Source organism: Mytilus edulis, chromosome 1 (genome assembly GCF_963676685.1).
Source record: "Mytilus edulis chromosome 1, xbMytEdul2.2, whole genome shotgun sequence".
Classification (NCBI taxonomy): Eukaryota; Metazoa; Mollusca; class Bivalvia; order Mytilida; family Mytilidae; genus Mytilus; species Mytilus edulis.
Genome location: NC_092344.1, coordinates 25,150,588 through 25,175,008, shown reverse-complemented (window position 1 = coordinate 25,175,008; position 24,421 = coordinate 25,150,588). Strand labels below are relative to the sequence as shown.

The 24,421-nt window shown below is 31.7% G+C and overlaps 1 protein-coding gene across 2 annotated transcripts; it reads left to right on the top strand.

The window, feature by feature from the left end:
• The first annotated feature begins 675 nt into the window (after positions 1-675).
• LOC139528398 (uncharacterized) lies at positions 676-14,969 on the top strand. 2 transcript variants are annotated; one of them, XM_071324385.1, is made up of 7 exons: positions 676-1,024; positions 2,810-2,868; positions 3,086-3,172; positions 3,628-3,699; positions 4,771-4,836; positions 5,986-6,255; positions 8,184-8,395. In XM_071324385.1, the coding sequence occupies exons 1-7, from the start codon at positions 721-723 to the stop codon at positions 8,253-8,255; spliced, it is 930 nt and encodes a 309-aa protein (XP_071180486.1). In that variant the 5' UTR covers positions 676-720; the 3' UTR covers positions 8,256-8,395. The 2 variants fall into 2 exon arrangements, with proteins under 2 accessions (XP_071180486.1, XP_071180478.1); XM_071324377.1 differs by lacking the exons at positions 676-1,024; positions 2,810-2,868; positions 3,086-3,172; positions 3,628-3,699; positions 4,771-4,836 and adding exons at positions 8,943-9,043; positions 9,664-10,207; positions 10,633-10,919; positions 11,722-14,969 and having other exon boundaries at positions 6,125-6,255; positions 8,184-8,403.
• The last annotated feature ends 9,452 nt before the right edge of the window (positions 14,970-24,421 follow it).

Below are 24,421 nucleotides of genomic sequence, written 5' to 3'. Positions count from 1 at the left end.
CTGCTTCTCTAACACATATATTGACGTTTGTCAAAAAAAAACAATTTCCGAAAGCAAATTTACAGATCTAACATTGTTGGGTTGATGTTTAGACGAGTTGTATATATAAATATGTATATGCATGTTGATTAAGGCCGTGTGATACTAACAAAAAACTCTTGCTTTTTTAATCGGATATTTTGTACATTCAGATAAAATTTCCCTGTCCCATTAAGTACCAGTTAACCTAAGAATCATGCAATATTTGAAAAATCTGCTATATTGATTTTTTTCATAGAAGCTGTTGGGGGGGTTTGCATTTGTAGATTAATGTTAAATAAAGATTTCTGTAAAATTTTAGGTGAATATCTAGTATCCTTTCTTAGATATTATCAGATTTAAAAAGGTACTGAATGCAGTGCATTGTATGTAAAAATATGATAATATTATTTTTTATTCCCAGTCCTTTTAATTGATATTTTTTATTTGCCTGTTTAAATATATCTGAAAAAAAGAATAAATCATATTCAGAAAAATTGGACTTTTCAAAATAAAGTAAATAAAACTATGTTTTTGTTAATCATTTTTTTACTGCAAATTACCTCCCCTTGAAGAACTCTCTAGGTCTCTATGGAATGTAAACAACAATGGCAGACGACACTGATGAATATTACAGATGCAGTTTTTCAGTTTACTGATACTAAATGTGGTCTAGCTTCACATTTTCCTACAGACAATACTATGGTTTACATTAAGGATTGCCAGAAAAACATTTTGAGTCATCTGAGGTCATTGAATTTAAGCCAATATTCTGAAAGCCTGACAGAAGGTCAACTTATTTGCCACAGAGTTGGAATTTTTAATTCGAGTCCCTTTCTATCGGTTTGTCCATCCCACCGATTTTCCCTTGGCTTGTGCTGGAGAAAGAGAACACTTTGTGCATTACCTTCACATACTGGAAAATGCAAAGCAGACAGAACAGTCACACCAACTGTCAGCCATGGAATTCTGTCACAGAAGGGACTACTGATTCCAGTAGGGTCAGGTGAGTGCAACAAAGTAAATCTCCTGATATATCCATGATTTTCAAAAGATAACAAACAAAACAAAAAGACCCCCCTTTTCCCCAGGTGTGACCCTGAGTCTTAGGTCATTCAAACTTACTAGCGTTTACTTTTCTACATTGGTTAGATGTATAGGGGGAGGGTTGAGATCTCACAAACATGTTTAACCCCGCCGCATTTTTGCACCTGTCCCAAGTCAGGAGCTTCTGGCCTTTGTTAGTCTTGTATTATTTTAATTTTAGTTTCTTGTGTACAATTTGGAAATTAGTATGGCGTTCATTATCACTGAACTAGTATATATTTGTTTAGGGGCCAGCTGAAGGACGCCTCTGGGTGCGGGAATTTCTCGCTACATTGAAGACCTGTAGGTGACCTTCTGCTGTTGTTTTTTTATTTGTTCGGGTTGTTGTCTCTTTGACATATTCCTCATTTCCATTCTCAATTTTATTTTACTATAATGTCAATTTTAATGAACATATTTTTTTTCGATTTACCATTCATGTAAAGTGATTATTAGAAAGTTCCGAATGAATATGAAGTCAATAACTTGACAAAATAAGTGTTGAAATTTTGTGGAATTATTTCTAATTTGGTGAGTTTTTTGTATTGAAATTATTGTATAAACCTTCCGTAACTTGTCTGAGTTGTATTGCATAAGTTTAAGAAATTTTTTCCGTGAATATAATTGTCAAAGTCCTCTCTGCATGTTATTTTTCTATGAATAGCTATTTTACAGGTTGTAACATGCGAATCAATAATTACATTTTGGATTTTTGTTAACAGTCTTGTTGCTCTGTACTACTACTAGCACATGACTAGGCATAGTTTAATAAGGGTGGTAATGCCCTTTACCATCAGCTGTTAAATTGGTTAAAATTTTACTGTGATTCGTCAAAATATCCTTATCCCGATATGCACAACAGACTACAAAAAGCATCCTGCTTTCTATGTCATGTATGTCAGTCTAAGAATGAACTAAATTTATAATTTAGAAAAATTGTTAAACAGGGGAAAAAACTCTTTTCCCCATATATATGTTTTACATTTCAAGATACCCTCCGAATGCAGGATTTGAAGTTTTATATTAAAAAATATTCAGGGGGGATATGCATTTAGATCACATTGTGATCTTCACTAGTGACCCTGACTTTGCATAATAATAATAAATTCCATATTTTATATTTATATACTGACTTCTATCATTTTTTTTTGCATCTTGATAATAAAAAATAAGAAAAATAGAAAAATAATTTTATGAAAAGTTTGAAACATGAATGTTGAAATAACAAACAAACAAAAAATGGCTGGCCCTGGGGTCATTTATTATAGGACTCATTTCATCTGTACCAGAACATTTTGCTATCTGCCCTCTGCAGTGTTCTGATTGTGTCCTTATTTGAAAATATTGCCTTGGTGATTATTTTTTTTTGGGGGGAGGGGTTTAATAATTTGAATTGCAGAATGTTGAGTTTGAAAATTTCTAAAAATTCAGGATCACAAGATTTCATGTTTTTAAACCCTGGTTTTCAGGACCCTAAAATTAACCAGTACCCATCGTAACCCCACCCTCTTATATTATAAAGGGTTATTGCAAATATGAATATAGGTATGAATCACACGATGGGTGTCGAATACATGCAATACAGTTATCTCCTAATTAACACATTTGATAATTTTATACATTGAACAATTCATTGCTATTCATTTAAAAAACAGTATTTATTTTTTCAACACATATAGTAAAAATCATATAATTATTTTTACAGTACTGTGCAAGAATTGTAAAGGAGAACTGACAGATTCCCTTACAGCATTTTCAGAAATGGTAAGTTAGAATTTAGAAATGCATAACAATTTTTTTAAAGGAGTTTTCATTCAATTAAATAGAGTGCAGCTTCTATAAAGTTCTATATATTTTCTACTGTTTTCACTCGGTAAACTTACTTTGCAACATCATTATGCTTTGAAATTTAGTATTTATCTGACATGTGTATAAATCCTTAGTAAATTGTAACTATTAATAATAGTACACTTTCATGCAGGTTGAAAACGGTTGCAATCTTGATGATGGATACTCTACCAGATGCAAGGGAGCATGTGAAACAGAAAGTACAGAATTAGATAATTTGGTAAACAATTTTTGTTATAGTATTTGACACATTTCAGAAATATGATGCCCAGTAATAGATTTCATGAAGCCTAACAATATGCATACAATGTGTTGTAATATAACAGATATTGTGAAACTTTATGATTTTGACGCAAAAATCAAAACATGATATTTAAAAAAAGTTGAAACCAATTGCACACATACATGCATGAACTATCTACTTGGACAAACTGAAACTTTTATAAACTTATAATTACTTCTAAAAATACTTGTAACATTAATTCTTATAAAAATAGAATATATATCTATACATGTATATGATTGAGAATTGCAACATGAAATACAAGTAAAGGAAAGTTTAAATCAATTGAAATATTTATCAGTTATTGCATTAGCAATTAAGTCTTTCACTCTAAAGGGGGTAATTGTAACAAATATTATCACTTTTCAATTTTTTTTAAATCTATTTTTCAGGGTGAGACAAATAGCACATATCTACAGGCTGATAATATAACGCCAACTTTAGGCAATACAAATACTTGTGTGGTAAGCATAGTTTTATTCTTGATATGATATTATTGAAGGCAGTCAGGGTACATGTATGTTTGACAGTATGACATGTCAACTGTCGTGTATTTGTCAAGTAATACAATACAACCTAATTCATTCGGCATCTTAAGTTTCCGCATTTTGGCACTATGTTTCTGCATTAAATTTCCAATGTTTTCCACATCTCTTTAGCACTCTTTTCTACATTGTTTTTACATTGATTTTGTTAAAGGTTATTTACGTTTTCACATTTTTATTTTTAATGTATGCCTCTTCCTTTAGTCAAATTGTTTCCCTCCTATTTGACACAAGTGTAAATTGATTGATTGTTTGTTGCTAAATAACAAATATTTTATGCATGTTCAGTCAAACACAAGTTTAAAAGTCAGATTTATAATATAAAAACGAAGGGTTGTGATCCACTGGAGTTCAAATCAGTGTGAAGTAGATGTAAGCAATTATAGGCAACCTGAAGACCTTCAACAATGACAAAACCCGATATTGGAAAGTTGTCTAGAAATGGCCTGACATGAAAAGTGTGAAACAATTGAAACAAAAAAACAAATGGTAAAGTTATACACAGTTAAGAATATGACAGGGTTGATATAAAAATAACAAAAATTTGGTATGATGTCAATGAGCCAACTATCCACAAGAGACCAAATTGCACAAATATACTATAATAAAATAAAATCTTACCGTATATATCATTATTACAATTTTTGACATGTGAAATACGGGTAAAAAAGTGGAAAGGTGGTTTCTATTTATTTCGGAAAAGCAAGGTACCAAAATGCGGAAATGTGAAACTGGATTTTTGCTAAAAATGTGGAAACGTAATACGCCTACTTAATTGTAGACATAAAACCTGAATGTCTGTTGCTATTGTCTTGGCTCACACGATTGTTGATATGTCTGTTCACAAATTAACATTCTCATTTATTCATCTGAAACCCATGCTCCATTATATAACTGATATTTGGTATGAATTTTAAAACGCATAATTAGGTAACAATACCTCCAAGTGCAAAATATATTGATGTACTTACGTATGTATATATATTTTAGGTAACTGATGACAGTCTATATCTGCCAGTGCTAATTGAAAACAGTGAAGTGTTTGATGTGATTACTGTAAGTAAAAGCTGTGCAATAACCCTACCATATAAGATATCTTATAAAACCAAAGTATATCATTAGGTTCCTGGTTCAATTCCCGTTTGGGATGAAAATTTCAGGAACTCAATTTTTGGCTCTCCCTTGACACCATTTGCAAGTATGGTCTTTAGGAACGATGATAGTCCGTAGAACAGGGACGATACATGGCTGACCCGTGTTAAGAGAGAGAGACATATCTCCTGCACGTTAAAGACACCCTTGTAGATTTCGAAAAAGAGTAGGCTAATGTCGCTACAAGGCAGCACTCGCACCCGCAAAGTGGAAAGGGATTAATATAAGTTGCAAAACTTGTTTCCCAATCCACTGTAAATAAATATGTTTAAACTAAACTAAACTAGCTAAGCTAAGAATTTATGCCATTACTATGCATCTGTTGTGGTAATAAATTATAAGAATCTTCCCCTCTGAAACTACTGGTCCAAATACTTTCAAACTTTAACAGAATGTTCCTTAGGGTATTTAGTTTACAAATTATATCCTAAGTTTATATCTATCAACAAACACGGTAGCCATTTCTAAAATAGAAAATTAGGGTCAAATATAGTTTTTGGCTAATATCTCAAAAACCAAAGCATTAAGAGCAAATCTGACATGGTTAAAATGTTCCTTAGGATAAGATCTATCTGCCCTGAAATTTGCAAACAAATTGGACTTGTAACCATTGTTGGGTTGCTGCCCCTGATTTAATGATTTTAGGAATTTTGCAGTTTTTGGTTATTATCTTGAATATTATTATAGATAGAGATAAACTGTAAAAAGTAGTAATGTTCAGCCAAAATAAGATCTACAAATAAGTCAACATAACCAAAATTGTTAATTGGCACCTTAAGGAGTTTTTGCCACTAGTCAATTTTTTGTAAATTTTTGTCACGTTATTCAAAAATCTTCTCCTCGGAAACAAATTTGCAAAAATCCTTCAAATTTTAACCTAATGTGCCTTACAGTATCTTGTTGATAAATTGCATCTGAAGCTTTGATCTATCAACAAACATGGCTGCTTTTGCTGAAATGTTTCATGACCAATATTGTTTTATCATTTCAATTGACAAAGTTATTGCCCTTAAAAGTGTAATATGTCAGTACAATTTTTACATTTATTTTCAGCCTTTCAATTCTCATTCATCCTCACAAATATCTTCATGGAGCCAGGAAAATGACATACATTCTTTGAGTTCTATAAACAAAGCAATGGATATATTAGGCCATGGAAAGATAAGCCCAATAAAATACCAGGTTCGAACTAATATAGAAGATCTAAAACCATCAACCTTGAGATATTTGAAAAGAAAAGCAACCACAACAGTTCATGAAGCTTTAGATTGCATAGCACCAAGTCAAGCCAAGAAACTACTCCAGTTACTTCATATTGATAAAGTATGTATGTCAAACTATATTCTCATGCTGCACTAGTGACTATACACAGCTACTTTTGCATAGGTGCTATTTCTGTACTAAAAATCTGTAGTACTGGAAATTTACTTTTAAAATTCTGACTACTATTTTGTGACTTTAAAACTATTGTTATATTTAGGTATCTGTATTTTACAGTACTTGATTTGTACTTGAAATTTAGGTACTGCAGATTTTTGGTTACTACCATTACATTTTCAGCATTTTGAAAGTTTTTCTATTTCAAATCTCTTAAAATTATGATTTTCAAACATGGAATATTGTATTATTTCTGTACCAAAATATTTAGTACAAATCAAGTACTGTAAAATACATGTACCTAAATATTACAATAATTTTAAAGTAAAGAAATAGTACTAAATATTAAAAGTTAATGTCCAATACTACATATTTTTAGTACCTATGCAAAAGTAGCTGTCAGCCTGTGTATATATATTAAAAAACAGAGGCTCATACTTGTCTGTTCAGTTTGGTATGAAATTAGATCCAAAGTTTAATTTGGATATGTGTGTCCCATGGATACTTCTTTAATTCTTTAGTAAAGGAACAACCCATATAGACTTCATTATATCAAAGTTATGCCACAGGCTGTACATTTATTTTATTTTCTTCTAATAGTTCAAGTGGGGCACATTTTTAATGTCTTTATAGAGACCTGCAATGACCTAAGGCTTTGCAATTGATTTGCTGTGGATTAAATTATGAGTCGATGCTCATTATTCTTACTTTTTAATGCTGAATCATATTTTTAACAAAACATTTTTGGAAAAACACTGTACATGTATGTATGTGTTTACTAGAAACAGAAATAGTCCTAAGAAAAAATAGAATATATACATAAGAAAATAATTCGTAAATATAACTCAACATGCAGACATCTTATACGTTCAGGTATTTCACATCCAAAATTTTATGGAAATATTCTTTATAAAGCACAAAAATGTCAGTATTCTCCTCAGAAACTAACAAAACCTTTAAATAGACTTATTAAAAGGGGATATAGTTACGATACTGTTGTCAGGTCATTAAAGATTGCATATTTTGGCTTTAACATTGATTCACTGATAGGGTCTTTGCATCGGAACTAAACACATTTATTTCTAAAAAAAAAAAAAAAAAAAAAAACAGTTGTTGGCATGACACGGGTTATGTTCTTCTCATATATTTTATGATAGTATGATACTAAACCCCTAACGGGAGGGATTGTACCTGATATTCATATGATGAAGACATAATCTTTCAATCAGTTTAATTGAGGTCTGGAGCTGGCATGTCAGTTAACTGCTAGTAGTCTGTTGTTATTTATGTATTATTGTCATTTTATTTATTTTCTTTTGTTACATCTTTTGACATCAGACTCGGACTTCTCTTGAACTGAATTTTAATGTGCGTATTGTTATTCTTTTACTTTTCTACATTGGCTAGAGGTATAGGGGGAGGGTTGAGATCTCATAAACATGTTTAACCCCGCCGCAATTTTGCGCCTGTCCCAAGTCAGGAGCCTCTGGCCTTTGTTAGTCTTGTATGATTTTAAATTTTAGTTTCTTGTGTATAATTCGGAGTTTAGTATGACGTCCATTATCACTGTACTATTATGCATATTTTAGGGGCCAGCTGAAGGACACCTACGGGTGCGGGAATTCTCGCTACATTGAAGACCCATTGGTTGCCTTCGGCTGTTGTTTGCTCTATGGTCGGGTGGTTGTCGCTTTGACATATTCACCATTTCCTTTCTCAATTTTACATAAGCCACTCCCCCTTTGTTGCATGTTACTCATATGTATTTCACCTTTTCACCATGTGTGTTATTCGGGTGTCAAAGCCCTGCAATGCTGTTATATATAAGAATTTACATAAAGACATCCAGAAGATTATTTTTTTATTTAATGTAGGAACTATCGAGAAGAACAGAATTATCAACTACTGAGGATATCAAACTACAGCAGTTGATCATACAACTATAGAATGAGTCGTCAGACAGAAATGCCAAGATTCAGCTCTTGTCAATGGTGTCCGATCTATCATCAAAAAAAGCACTGCAGGACCTTATTCCAGGGATCTCACCATATGCTCTTGACACAGCCAGACAACATGCTGTTAAACATGGAAAAGGTAGGTCTTTACTTATTAACTTAGTTGCATTAAAGCCTAGTATAGCATTAAAGCCTAGTATATGAAAGGCTAAACGTAATGAATCTACTGTCTGATGTATTCAATCACTCACATGACTCACCCCTAAACTGAGTAGAAATTTAAAAATAAGCTTAATTATACCAATAATCACTATGTTCATTTGAATTTCATCAATGGGATACAAACACTGAAATCCAGGGGACTAATTTAGTTTCCAGAAGCATATCTATCATGAAAATTGAAAAATAACATTTTTTATGCTTGTCTTGTGAAATTATATTTTTTTGCAGGCATCACAATACAAACTTTCACCTTTAAAAAAAAAATATATGTGTGTCTGGCCATCACTGTATTGAATTTGAATTTAGAGGGTATAGTTTGATTCTTATATGAACATTTTGGTGAACAAAATGTACAGATCTCTCTGAATTGATGTAATCCAAATGATAATTTGGTGTTGCCTTCTTATTTTGCTTATATTGTTACATATATGTTATAGCTTGAAAATGCTTTTGCAGGTGTTCCACTACCAAAGAAGGAGAAATTTACCAGACAGCGTATTGACACAGGGAAATTAGACCATGCACTTGACTTTTTCTTTGACCCAACATTTCACCAGGTATAAAATTTAGGTATTCAGTAGTTTTTGAATAGTCAATTATACATATGAAAAAGGAAGGATATGATATTGGGTAATTGCGAAAAGAAACTAAGTATTTGACACAGAAACAATCAATCTAAATTATAAGGAGACATAACAAACCCACTTAAAATACAGGGTCCTGGATTGGGACAGGCACATACATGTAAAGAAAAATGGGGGAGGGGGGTCAAACATTTTTTAAAGTACTCAACCCTTCCCTACATTCTGTGCAAAAAAATATTTCGGATCAACAATACATATTTATTTGACCAGGACTAGATTCAATAAGCCTCATTGCATTAAAACACAAATATAAAAACAAATGTTAACTGTCAGCCAGCTCATAGTACCATACCTACTACTAACTATTTATTTCCAATCATGGGCCTGTGAGAGGCATAATGCATACCAAGATTATGATATATGGTGACAAATGTAAAAGGTGCGAAAAAGGACTACATTGTTTTATCTATATAGGAACAAAATACTGTCAGTTATAAATAATATGGGCATACCACCATCATATTTGTATTATATAAAAATATTAAAACTGTATTATATTTATGTAACATAGCTCAACTTCTTATTTCTTATAGGTATCATCTTTTGGAACAAAGGAATTGAAATTGAGCTCAGGGGAGGTATTACAGATTCCTGAAGTTGTGAGGACAGCCTGCCACTCTAGTATTGTAGATACCTATATGTCATATTGTAAAGAGACAGAATTTGAACCCCTTTCAAGAGCAACATTGTTTAACATCCTAAGTGAGTGTCCAGCCTCTCACCGTACCAATTTGAAAGGTCTTGACTATATTGCAGCAGATGGAGTATGTGCTATGGATACACTAATAGAAATTGTTGCTAATTTTCAAAATTGCTCTGTACATCAGAATACAAATTTCAGTGATATGAAAGAGAAGCTTATCTCATATAAGCTCTACCTGAAGACTGACTTCAAACATCATGTACAGATGAAGGATCAATGTTCTGACCATTGTATACAATTCGCATTGAGTGACCCCACAGAAAAGAAATTGGCACGTTCTTGCACTGACCATTTGCATGATATGAAGTGTCCAAGATGCTGCCTTTTACCTGATACTGTCATAGAGCTAAAGAGAATAATATCTGAATTCACAGGTACATATACAAAATATTGTTATGAATTGTTTTGAAGCTAATTTACAGAACTTGTTTAAAAGTTAATGTGAGCTTTTCTCGTTACCAGTACCTATCATCCCTCTATTGTCTAACCACATCTTCTATAGAATGACAGCCCTTTTTTTAATAGTTCATTATGTATGCAAGAGACCAACTTGCTAACAAACTGAAAGGATGTATTAAAAAAATTATGAAGAAAATATCGAAAAGTTGTGTTTATGTATTCTACATATGTTACCAACTAGATTTGGTTGTCGAATATATTCGTTAACGCTAATGATACTTATTTCAGATGAACCCACCAGCCATCCAAGATGGCCATCATACATTTTTTGATATAGCATTTTATTGAAAAAATTGTTTAAAATCTTGCCTTAAACCACTGAACTATTATTCTATTTTAGATATATCTGAAGAAGAAAGAACAGAGTTTTTGGTAGATATAGAGACAGCTGAAGGGAAAGTTCTTGACTGGAAAAGTCATATTCTTCGCTGTGTCAACCAAGATAGGTCTCGTTTGGAAACCTTACAAAATCTCTCAGAGGGTGATGCCATGATTGTTATGGACTGGGCGATGAAGTTTCTGCCACTTCGCCATAGAGAGAAACAGAGTGACTTCTTTGGCCAAAAGGGATTTAACTGGCATGTCATTGTTGTTATCTTCAAAGATAATGACACTTCAACACTGAAGGTATTAAATTAAGAAGATTAATATACTGTTTTACCAACATACAAAAAACAAGCTTCGCAGAGCGCAGCTGGATACAACCGCAGAGGTCCAATCGAGAATAGTTTGGCTAAATGGACACAATATTCAAGCTTGATACAGGTCTGAATTGGATCTTAATTTAAAAATATTTGACACATGTAATTGAGGTTTCTGTCACAGAATATATATGTAGTCAATGAACATGAAATTGGTAAATGATTTGAATTTACTATCAATTGAAGATGTCCTGCGTTTGTGCAATACACTTTGCTGTTGTGCAATACTTTGTAAATTTATTTTTTAAGGAATGACTGTAATATTTTTTCTGTCTAAGAAGAAATAACATAAAAAATTGGGTGCATAGCAAGTTATTTAACAGTGTTCACGACACCACTTTTTTATGTTATTTCAAATAAACAGAAAAAATATTTTAATCATTTCTTATAATCTTATTCTAAATTCCATTATAAACTGTAGAAAACCATGAAAAAACGTTGATAATGTCACGGTCACATGACTAAATTATGTCTATGGGCTGATTACAAAATAACTTCAGATGATCAGAAGACATGTTACATCCAAAATTAAAGTTTTAGACTATATATACAAAGAAATAGCAAAAAAAAACAATTTTAAGAATAACCTGAAATAAAAATTAACCCCCCATTTCTCATCATATTTGTAACAAAACATAATTTACAGTGTCTTTTCGTTGTAGTGTCATACACACTTATAATCCATGAATAATAAACAATAAATATTTATATGCTTTTTTCATTTTCAGCATAGGACATATGTTCATACAATTGAATCAGCAAAGCAGGATTGGTATAGTGTTACTTCTGTGATTGAACACACTCTCAAAACCATTAATGACCAAATGCCAAACATAAAAAGTGTTGTATTGAGGAGTGACAATGCAGGATGTTACCATTGTAGTAATCTGTGGCATTCTTTACATGGAATATCTCAGCGAACAGAAGAAGGTGGAGACATCACATCATCTACAGAAATGAAAGAGGATTTGGATGTGTGTGGAGGTGTGTAAGGCTGCCAAATTTCAAATGTTACCATTAATACTGAAAGTCAGACTAAAGACCAAAGTCAACTTAAAGGAATAACAAAATATTCCAATGTGAAGATAGACCATGATGGTAGACTAACATGCTGGAAAGCCTTTGGTATTGGAGAAGGACAACGTATTACCATGTCATCATTTAACCAAGAAGGTACGAATTTGAATGTTCTTGAGAACTTTTCCTTACCAAAGCACATAGAGGGATCGATCAAAACCTCTAACAGTATTGTGAATGAACAACTTCCTAGAGAAGGAGATTTATACTGTCCAGAGATGACTTGCTCTAGGAAGTTTAAATCTTACTCAGAGCTGGAAGATCATTGTTTTGTTGGTGATCATGCTTTATGTCCAACTCATGACCTCATCAAATTACAATGGAAAGGTGTGTGTTTAGACATTTCTTCATGTTCTATTAAAACTAGAGAAGGATCATTGCAGAATGGTGACTTTACCTTACAGACTGGATGGGGATTGAAGAAGGATAGGAAATCTGTTCGTTTTTCATTGAAAATAAAAAACTACCTGAAAGAAATATTTGACTGTGGTGAAAAAAGCGGACAAATGGCAAATGCAGGCAATGTTGCAAAAAATATGCGTATTTCACGTGACAATACTGGAAAGACAATATTTTCTCCAAATGAGTATCTCCAGCCCTCACAAATTATTTCATATTTTTCTCGTCTTGCTTTGCTGTTGAAATGTCCATCAAAGAAAGACTGTAAAGTTTCAGATGAAGATTTAGAAAGTGCAATTGCATTGATTAACAGATCTGAGGCTCTAGAGGAATTGTTATAAATGAGATATAATGATGATGTTAAATTTAATCTGTTATTTTTGTAGGACTTCTATGAGGGTACACAGTACTCACATAATCATTAAGTTTTGGCCTAAATGTTATAATATCATATAATTATTATTTTCTTAATGGTCATAAATCTATTCCAAAAACTGATTTAATATGAATAATAATAAATATTACCCTAGATAATCATTTTATCAAAATAAATGACTGAATGAAAAAGATTATAAACAATCCAAAAGTCAGCATTTATCATTTGGTCCGAGGCCACAATTGTCGTCCCTTGATTTTTGTTGTTAACAAATATAGTCCCTAGTGTTGATAGTGGGTAACTTGCCATTAATTTTTATACCCCTTCCAAATTTATTTCTCCATGTTTAATGCCTTTAATTTCAAGTAGGGGGGTGAAATTACACTAAAAAAAAATATGTCCAGAATATTAAAGAAAAGTAGTGATTTGGTCCAGCTGAAAAAGGTTTAAAATTAGCACTTCGGCAGCTGTCAAAAGATTTCAAGACGCCCTAAACATAAAATTGTACACATTTTGAGTTAGAGCCGATGAAGTTTTCTATAATTTTAATATAATTTGTCCCAAAAGTAGTACAACACACTGTCAAAGTTTCTTTGAGAAAGCGCAGGGGGGATTTTTTTTATTTTCATTTATGCTCTAAAAGAAATGCACTATGCAATAATTTTGGTCTTAGACCATTTATACTTATTTTGATCATCTTCTGCAAATCTAGAACTTATTATTGTGATATTAAATGGAAAACAGTATAAACTCAGGCTAGATGTTGACTGTTCTCACTGTGAATTCATTTTGTCATATGATATAAGTAAATATCAGCCATTATTATGGAACCAAGTTATTTAGACTTATGTTCATCAATCAGATATTTGACCTTTAATAGATACATCTTATCAAATGTTGTTTTTCAATGTGAATTTTAGCTAAATTTATTGGATAATTTTCATAGTTGAATTTATTTAATGCAAACTTTTCTTCCAAGGACTATTGTTTTAGAATTTTAAGTAAAACCCATATCATCATACTGTAAAAAATATTTACAGGTATTTTTCTAATTCTGCAGAATTAGGGATTTTGATTTGTTTACATGACAACCATTTTCAATGGTTCCATTAAAAACTATGATATTGCTGCAATTAATTTTACATATTTTATTTGAATTATTTAAACAATACATTGAGAATTTGTAAGTTTAATGCTGTTGGTCAAACTCCATTTTTTGTCACCATGGTAACCATGTATTTTTCATATTTTTCTAAAAAATCACAGAATTTTTCAAATAAAATATTAATTTGGAGAGCAATTTGAAACAGATAAACATAATTTTATATAGTTTTTTAAATTGTTGATTGATACATTCTACATATAGATCTTATTAACATTGTAAAAAGCATCTTTGAAATTTAGCAAAATTATGATTTAAGGCACTGACACACATCATTTGAGAAAATTTGTTAAACTCCAATGATATTGTTTTTGTTTCAATTTTGTTTTTAAACTTTATTAATAAATGGTACATTTTGTGTAAAAGTGTATTGTTTTTTCAAGCAAATTTTGACACTCTATGATTAAATAAATTGGAAAAGATGCAAATTCAAGGAAATTCATAGGTGAAATCATCGTAATTTTTCTTTTGATATCAATTTAAATTAGTTTATGTATATTGTTTAACAATAAAATGTATTAAAAAAAGGATTGCTTCAATTATGCTGAATATACCTGCAAAATTTTATTCATTTTTCAACAATACACGTATATTGCACCTTTTCTACTTAAAAAATAAGAAATTTTGGTTGCTTAGAAATGAATTGGAGTCCGAGTGTTTTAAGATAAGTTTAGTTACATATCAACCTTATATTTTCTTATGAATAAGGTCAATAGTAAATAACTTGCTGGTAATTGTTGCTATGTAGATTTAAAAATTGGTCAAAACATGAAAAAATGGGAAATAGCTAAATATGAAAAATGGCTCATTTTAGACCTCTTATAGCTTGGTGATGAAAAAAAAAAATTGATGTAAATGATTTTTTTTTATTCATCTTGTATAATTGTTTTAGTATATAAATACAATCTGAGTTCTAATAATCACATATATACTAAATTGATGAATAAAATATGTCAATTTTAGCCTTGGATTGTTGATTTTTTTACTTATTTGGTAGGAAATGTTATATTTCAGTTTCCATAGCAACCATTTATTTATGTCCCAAAATATTGTTTCTGATGACTTATATCATCAATACCTTTCATCAAGTAAGTTTTCAACAGATTCTGAAAACCTCAGTATATCACCCTTTTCATGATTCTTAGGTGGACTGGTACTTAAAAACTATTAAATCATTAACTTTCCCTTTACCTCTGTGTGCATCTATCCTATATATGTGTTTGTCTTGTTTATAGCCTATTGAATTTAGAGATTAAAAACTTTAAATTCGGACGAGCAGGGCGAGGGAGAATTTAATTGTCCGTTATACATCAGTTGGAGGTATGGCAGACAAATTCACAAAAAGACGTTTACCGGACGTTTAACGGATAAAACGGATGTCGAACAAATGTGAAACGGAGTTTTACCGGGATTATAACGGATAAAACGGATGATGAACAGATCTAAAACGGATACATGCCTATTGCAAAATTCGCGTCAGAAATAACAATCATTGGTATGTCAGATTTCTTGAGTGTCATGAATTCTTATTTTTCATAATTGATCTTAAAGTAAGTGCATGTCTTCACTATCAAGCAATTCTTATCCAGGCCAGACACTACCCTTCTGATGGCATTTTGAAGAACAAACCAAAACCAGTTACACAGAAACTCTTGGAATATTTATTCGATTTACATGTGTTATTATTGTCGCCTTTAGATTTTCTGTAGATCTTGCTCATCCGTTTTATCCGGTACGCTTCCGTTAGGTGTCCGTTTTATGCGGTACTCGTCTGTTGGATGTACGTTCGACATCTGTTCTGTCCGGTACGTTTCCGTTTCTCGTACGTTTTATATCCGGTGTGTGTTCGTTATGCATTCGTTACGCATCCGTTTTATTCGGTCAGCACATCAACGGACTCCCAACGGATAACAATTTTGTCAACGGACGTTTTATTTTCAACCGTTAGGTGTCCGTTTGTACTATCCAGTAAGGTGTGACCGAGGCTTTAACATTAACAGTCAATATCAATTCCGAACAACTTTCTTTGTTTTATTTTCACATATGTACTCTATGTATGAAGTATTAAATGTTTTTGAGAACAGATATTGCTACCACTCCTTCATTTTTGATCATATTGTTCGAATGCAATCCCCCCTAATTGTTTTTTAACGACATTATATATTCATTCATCAACTATTCTTGTTACTTTGTTAACGTTTCTTAAAAAAACCAAGCCTTTCATGATGTGTCCTGTAATATTCCACTGATTACCAAGGTCTGTTGTCAGCTGTTGATGTATAAATATATGTACACATTTCTTGAAATACAATTGTACCACAATCTTATGCATTATGAATTTGTCTATTCAATCGTATATATTCTTCATGTCAATCGTATATACTTCTTTGTAGTGACTTCAGTTATGAATTTAATTGCATTGCCTAGTTTTCGTCATATCGTTTGATAAACATTTACATTTGTCAATTGCTGGTTAGATACATTGTATGATATGAGTTTATATAGAAAAACTTAAAATTGATAGAAAATAATTCAGACCTAGATGATATTTGTCAAAAAATCTTATATTTAAGACCAGTTCCTTAAACGATATTCTAAAATTCAAATTTGATTTAATCATACTTTTCCCGATATTTTTCTGAATTCGACAAGAAATAAAAACATTTCAAAGACCGTCGATCATCTGTTTCAATTTGAATAATAAGTGTTTCGTTGGAAGCAGGAATTGTAAAGGTTTCCATCTATATATTTTTAACTTATTTTTTTCTAGATAATAAAACATGAACCATATAATTCATTGATACAAAGGTTCTCATTAATATGTAAAATACGCATCCATTTGCTACACACCAATTGAATGTTCAGTGTTATCTTATATCACATGTTGCTTTTTTTTGGTGTAAAATGTGAAGCCTCGATCGCACTGTATTTACATTTCCAGATCAATTTATGTCTAGCAATATTTACAATTCTCTTTTCCAATTTTCACATCTGAAGCTAGTCTTTTACAAATAGTAGTCCAAGTGTGATATTTTGTTTTAACTTCCCAGCTCTTTTAAACTATATGAAACAACATTTACTTTTCAAAATATCTAGTTCTGAACGCCTAACAATAGTTCAAATATGTTGAATAAACAATGTCAATTCAATTCTTTATTCACACTCAGACACCAAATATGTGTTACCGGAGGATAAATTACAAATCAAATACAATCAATCACTGAATAAACAGGTAACTAATAACAAAAGTGTAATTTCTAAAGATCAGAAAACTTGCAAGTTCCATGCATATTTCTTAATGAAGGGAGTTAGTTTCTAAATAAATATAGCTAAATTATAGAATAATTTTTCAAATATGTTACGTTAACAAATAGTAGTCCGAGTATGATATCTTTTTTTACTTCCCAGCTCTTTTAAACTATATGAAACAACATTTACTTTTCAAAATATCTAGTTCTGAACGCCTAACAATAGTTCAAATATGTTAAATAAACAATGTCAATTCAATTCTTTATTCACACTCAGACACCAAATATGTGTTACCGGAGGATAAATTACAAATCAAATACAACCAATCACTGAATAAACAGGTAACTAATAACAAAAGTGTAATTCTAAAGATCAGAAAACTTGTAAGATCCATGCATACAGATGGGTGCACTCCTAACCTGTACAGCAAGTTAACTTGATAACCAGTCATTTGGACTGGTCAAAGTTAACCTGTGACCGAATATAGGACTGCTCTGACCAGTCCTGGGACCAAAATCTAGTTAACTTGAAAAGCGGACTTGGTCCTAGGACTGTTTTTTTGTCTGCCAAAAAGTTAACTTGGAAACAGGTCCGCTATTGATATAAGTTAACTTCGAACCAGTCCTGTCATAAAGTTAACATAAGTTAACTTCGGAACCAGTCCTGTCATAAAGTTAACATACGTTAACTTGTAAACCGGTCCTGCCACAAAGTTAACTTCTGCTTGGACAAATCCGATCAAAACCAGACCTGTTCCCAAGTTAACTTTTGACTGGTCTGCTCAACACTAAGTTAACTTGTAACCAGGACCGCTCTTCGTTGATTTAACAAAAAATGTTTTTAATATCTTTGTTTCGTAGTATAAACATCGAAAATAAAGTAATTTGAAAAATAATACTTCCGTTTTATGAACAGGATTAAATACAATTTTTTGACAATAAGTACGCACAGAACGTAACACAAATTTATCTGTGATCTGACAATCTATCTATTATAAAAACGATCTCGGTTACAATGATAACAGGCACTGAATATATATATATATTCCGAGATCAAATTCAATCATATTATATATATTTACGAAAAGAAGTATATTTGATGTTATAGTGTATACGTCCTTGTTAGTTATACATCCTTGAACTATGCAGCCACAATCAGCAATAGTTTAATTCATTTAAATAATGACTACAAATTTTTGTTCGCCTAAATTAAGGGTGCAAGCATGTCTTCTTTTTACTCAAAATACTGATAGGTTACAAAATTTCAGCCTCCAGTTGACTTGTATAACAAAATTATTTGACCGCATCCACCAAAACTGACCATATATGCACTTTAATTTGTAAATCTATATACCCGCATAGTAAATCAGCCATATTTTTTATATCAGGATTCAATGTATAATACAATCATGAAAATGGACAGCAAAATTGCAATACAATAACAAAAAATTTTGGTTCGCATAAATTTAAGATACCAGCATGTCCTCATTTTATTCAAAATATTGATACGTAACAAAATTTCAGTAGTTTTGATACCTCCAGCTGACTTGTACAACAAAACTATTTGACCGCATTACCAAAACTGACCATATATGCACTTTAATTTGTAAATCTATATACCCGCATAGTAAATCAGCCATATTTTTTATGTCAGGGTTCAATGTATAATACAATCATGACAATGGACAGCAAAATTGCAATATAATAACAAAAAATTTTGGTTCGCATAAATTTAAGATACCAGCTTGTCCTCGTTTTATTCAAAATATTGATACGTAACAAAGTTTCAGTAGTTTTGATACCTCCAGCTGACTTGTACAACAAAATTATTTGAACGCATTACCAAAACTGACCATATATGCACTTTAATTTGTAAATCTATATACCCGCATAGTAAATCAGCCATATTTTTTATGTCAGGATTCAATGTATAATACAATCATGACAATGGACAGCAAAATTGCAATATAATAACAAAAAATATTGGTTCGCATAAATTTAAGATACCAGCATGTCCTCATTTTATTCAAAATATTGATACGTAACAAAATTTCAGTAGTTTTGATACCTCCAGCTGACTTGTACAACAAAATTATTTGAACGCATTACCAAAACTGACCATATATGCACTTTAATTTGTAAATCTATATACCCGCATAGTAAATCAGCCATATTTTTTATGTCAGGATTCAATGTATAATACAATCATGACAATGGACAGCAAAATTGCAATATAATAACAAAAAATTTTGGTTCGCATAAATTTAAGATACCAGCATGTCCTCATTTTATTCAAAATATTGATACGTAACAAAATTTCAGTAGTTTTGATACCTCCAGCTGACTTGTACAACAAAATTATTTGAACGCATTACCAAAACTGACCATATATGCACTTTAATTTGTAAATCTATATACCCGCATAGTAAATCAGCCATATTTTTTATGTCAGGATTCAATGTATAATACAATCATGACAATGGACAGCAAAATTGCAATATAATAACAAAAAATTTTGGTTCGCATAAATTTAAGATACCAGCATGTCCTCATTTTATTCAAAATATTGATACGTAACAAAATTTCAGTAGTTTTGATACCTCCAGCTGACTTGTGACCATATATGCACTTTAATTTGTAAATCTATATACCCGCATAGTAAATCAGCCATATTTTTTATGTCAGGATTCAATGTATAATACAATCATGACAATGGACAGCAATATTGCAATATAATAACAACAAATTTTTGTTCACATCAATTTAGGATACCAGCATGTCCTCATTTTATTCAAAATATTGATACGTAACAAAATTTCAGTAGATTTGATACCTCCAGTTGACTTGTACAACAAAATTATTTGACCGCATCCACCAAAACTGACCATATGTGCACTTTAATTTGTAAATCTATATACTCGCATAGTTAATCAGCCATATTTTTTATGCCAGAATCAATGTATAATACAATCATGACAATGGACAGCAATATTGCAATATAATAACAACAAATTTTTGTTCACATCAATTTAGGATACCAGCATGTCCTCATTTTATTCAAAATATTGATACGTAACAAAATTTCAGTAGATTTGATACCTCCAGCTGACTTGTACAACAAAATTATTTGACCGCATTACCAAAACTGACCATATGTGCACTTTAATTTGTAAATCTATATACCCGCATTGTAAATCAGCCATATTTTTTATGTCAGGATTCAATGTATAATACAATAATGACAATGGACAGCAAAATTGCAATATAATAACAAAAAATTTTGGTTCGCATAAATTTAAGATACCAGCATGTCCTCATTTTATTCAAAATATTGATACGTAACAAAATTTCAGTAGTTTTGATACCTCCAGCTGACTTGTACAACAAAATTATTTGACCGCATTACCAAAACTGACCATATATGCACTTTAATTTGTAAATCTATATACCCGCATAGTAAATCAGCCATATTTTTTATGTCAGGATTCAATGTATAATACAATCATGACAATGGACAGCAATATTGCAATATAATAACAACAAATTTTTGTTCACATCAATTTAGGATACCAGCGTGTCCTCCTTTTATTCAAAATATTGATAGGTAACAAAAGTTCAGTAGTTTTAATACCTCATGCTGACTTGGAAAACAAAACTAGTTGACCAAAACTGATCATATGTGCACTTTTATTTACAAATCTATATACCCGCATACCATTGTACCGAGCGCCTTCATGTCTTCTCCTGGCGCTCCTGTTCACATTTTAGTAGGACCGTAAATGTACACGTAATCAATAATATTGGAAAACTATTAATGCAAAAAATATTCTGATTAAATTGAGAATGTCAGAATTTCATCTAGTTATTCATTATAACAGTCAGATCATATATAGGAGTTCATGATGGTGTAAGTGTAAAACAAAACTATTATGCCACATCATCAAAGTACCAACACTGACATGTCTGAATTCATTTTTACTATTTACAATGATTTAATAAAAAAAAGTATACGAGGTTCTCTTCTTGGAATCTATTATATCGGTTGATTGATTTTGTTTATAGTTAAACGTCAAGTGGCAACTATTTCATTAGAGTGCGCATTGAGTATAATATTAGGATGTCCCATATAAATATCGGCAATGACAAATCTCTCGATAAATCTGACAAATTTGACGAGATTGTTGATAGTTTTACCACACCGTATGCTTACGGACACTGTACAATTTCTGTTAGAATATTTTGCGGGAAATAGAATAGTAAATCCAATGCAAACAAGTTGAATATCAATGAAATATCCATGCAAGTATAAATTTATGCATAAAGTAAAATTTAGGAAGGGACAGGTAAACAACGGGGAACGAAGTAACGTAGACAATGTTGCCGATATCCCGTGATATAAGAATATTGTTCCAATGCGTTGGATAACCTTTCTATCCGCCTTCTAATAAAACAAACTCTGTGTGATCATGGTGATCGTATAGCCATTTTTTATTTATATAAGAATACAAGTATATCAAATACAAGAGAGCATTTGTATAATATCTAGTAGAGTCTAGCGAGTAAATAATAAATAATATCTGTGGAAAAACAATGCGAAATGTTGTTTACATATTTTAATCATGCGGAAAGCTCAAGGCTGATATGAAAACTCTTATAACGATAATATGTCATAAGCTGACCTGTCCTCAGGTCTGGTCAATAGCAGACTTGTCCACAGGTCTGGTCAGAAGCAGACCTGTCCTCATGTCTGGTCAGGAGCAGACCTGTCCACAGGTCTGGTCTGAGGCAGACCTGTCCTCAGGACTGGTCAAAAGCAGACTTGTCCACAGGTCTGGTCTGGGGCAGACCTGTCCCCAGGACTGGTCAAAAGCAGACTTGTCCACAGGTCTGGTCTGGAGCAGACTTGTCGATAGGTCTGCAGCAGTCCTAAAAAAGCAGACCGTAGGTCTGGTCCACCAACGACGAAGTTAACTTGATTGACTGCTTAAAAATTCTCAAGTTAACTTAGAAAGCAGTCAACAAGTTAACTCTAAGTTAACCTTTGTCAAGGTTAGGACCGCACCCATCTGTATTTCTAAATGGAGGTAGATAGTATCTTGATAAATATAGCTAAATTATACAATAATTATTCAAATATGTTAATTTAACAGTCGATCAGATCGTATCCAGTCTATATATATATATATATATATATATATATATGCTTAAGGTCTTGAGTTCGATTTCCCACAAAAACATTAATATGTTATCGATGATTTCTACATTAGGCCACACCAATCTGATTATTAGTTCTCGGACAAACCTACTCAAATTTGGGGCGAGCGAGCGTTTTTATTTATTTTTTATGTTTAAAAAAAAAGGTAATAGCAAATGGCTTTTAAGAAATGACTTGTTATTGCAATGGCGTATGTTGTGGTGGAAAACGGTGCATCGTGCAATGATAAATCAGTGAAACGTTTTACAGCTTCACTTATCATTTTGTCCGATCGATATAAAGGCTTTATATGAGAAGAGTCTGGTATCATCACCTAAAATTTTAGTTTCAAACATTTGACTAATGTGTAGATCTTACTTTGCTTAACAGTTTTTTTTATTTACATGTTGTCTCTTTCTATAATAATATTAAAGATAATACATAACCCTAAACAGTAAACTGTCTTGATAATAAACTATACCTGGACAGAAATCCAACAGGAAGTTGTCCTATTGGTCTGAAGATTACATGGCAGGTAGATCAAACGTGTTTACATCTTTCACATATATCAGTTTCTCTTTTCAGAAATGTTTTAGTTTTTAAGATAAAAACCAAATAATACTTCATTTGACTCCTAAGTTCTTTTTTAGAAACTGCCGCTATGTTTTAAAAATTGATCTAATCCCCGATTACAATCTACAACTTAATACCAATAGAAACTTTGAATTTCAATTTTCAGTCTGAGAGAAGAAGAACATTGTTGGAAAAGTAATTAGACGTTCACAAAAAATGAAAAAAAACACAAAAAAATCACGTTTATTTGAAATAACTCATTAAGCGGTCAAATGACAATGTTAATCATGCTGACTCATTTGTTGGTCTTACTTAGCTGAACATTTAATTCCATGTGTACTATCTCTCAATCTATTATAATATTAGAATATTTAAGAAAGTAACAAACAAAAAAACATAAGAAAAAGTGTATCAGAGTAAACTGATTGCAACAGTAACTCAACAATGGGTTGTCGAACTTGTCTGAAAATTTCATTACAGATATATTATGACCCATATACCACTTTAACTCACTTTCACTTTTGCTCTAACTGCTGTAGTTTTTGAGAGGTAAGGCAAACATGTATGGCAAACATGTTTGCCCCTTATGTTCTATTATTGGCCATATTTGTCGAAGGATCAACATTTTGAATACTTATAAACTAGTTACCAACAATAACAGGACTATTCGGTAAGTTTTTAGAAGTCTTAGGCCAAGTAGTTTCCGAGAAGAATATTTATGAAATGTTAGCAAACATCATGAACAAATTGTGTAAAATATTCAGGTCACAATACATATAGATACTAAATTTGTTTACCCCTGCTTCTCTAACACATATATTGACGTTTGTCGGATATGTTCATTACGTCATAGCTACAATACCCTTCTCTTTCACGCATGTGACCTACCGAATTAATCTATTTACCGGATTTGTAATAACATAAGCAACACGACGGGTGCCACATGAGGAGTAGGCTCTGATTACCCATTCGGAGCACCTGAGATCACCCCCAGTTTTGATGGGGTTCCTGTTGCTTAGTCTTTAGTTGTCTATGTTATGTCTTCTTTACTAGTATATGTCTGTTTGTCAGTTTATTTTTAATCTATGAGTTTTACTATCCCTCTGGTATATTTCGTCCATCTTGACAACTCTGATCATCTTTTCTTGAAAATGAGCTTGGTTGAGGTGGAAGCTCTACAAGTAGAGCGAGCGGTATTTTTTTATTTTTTAAATTGAGCGAGTCATAATTTTATGAACATGTTAAAACTAGCTTACTTCAAGGGAAAAGGAGGGAGAAACATGATCTTATGCATATAACTTGCATATAATTTGATGTATTAATACCTGTAGTACAGTCTGTATATAAAATTCCCAACTTTCTGGTTCGCTGTAGTTTAGTATAATTTTGATTATTTTCG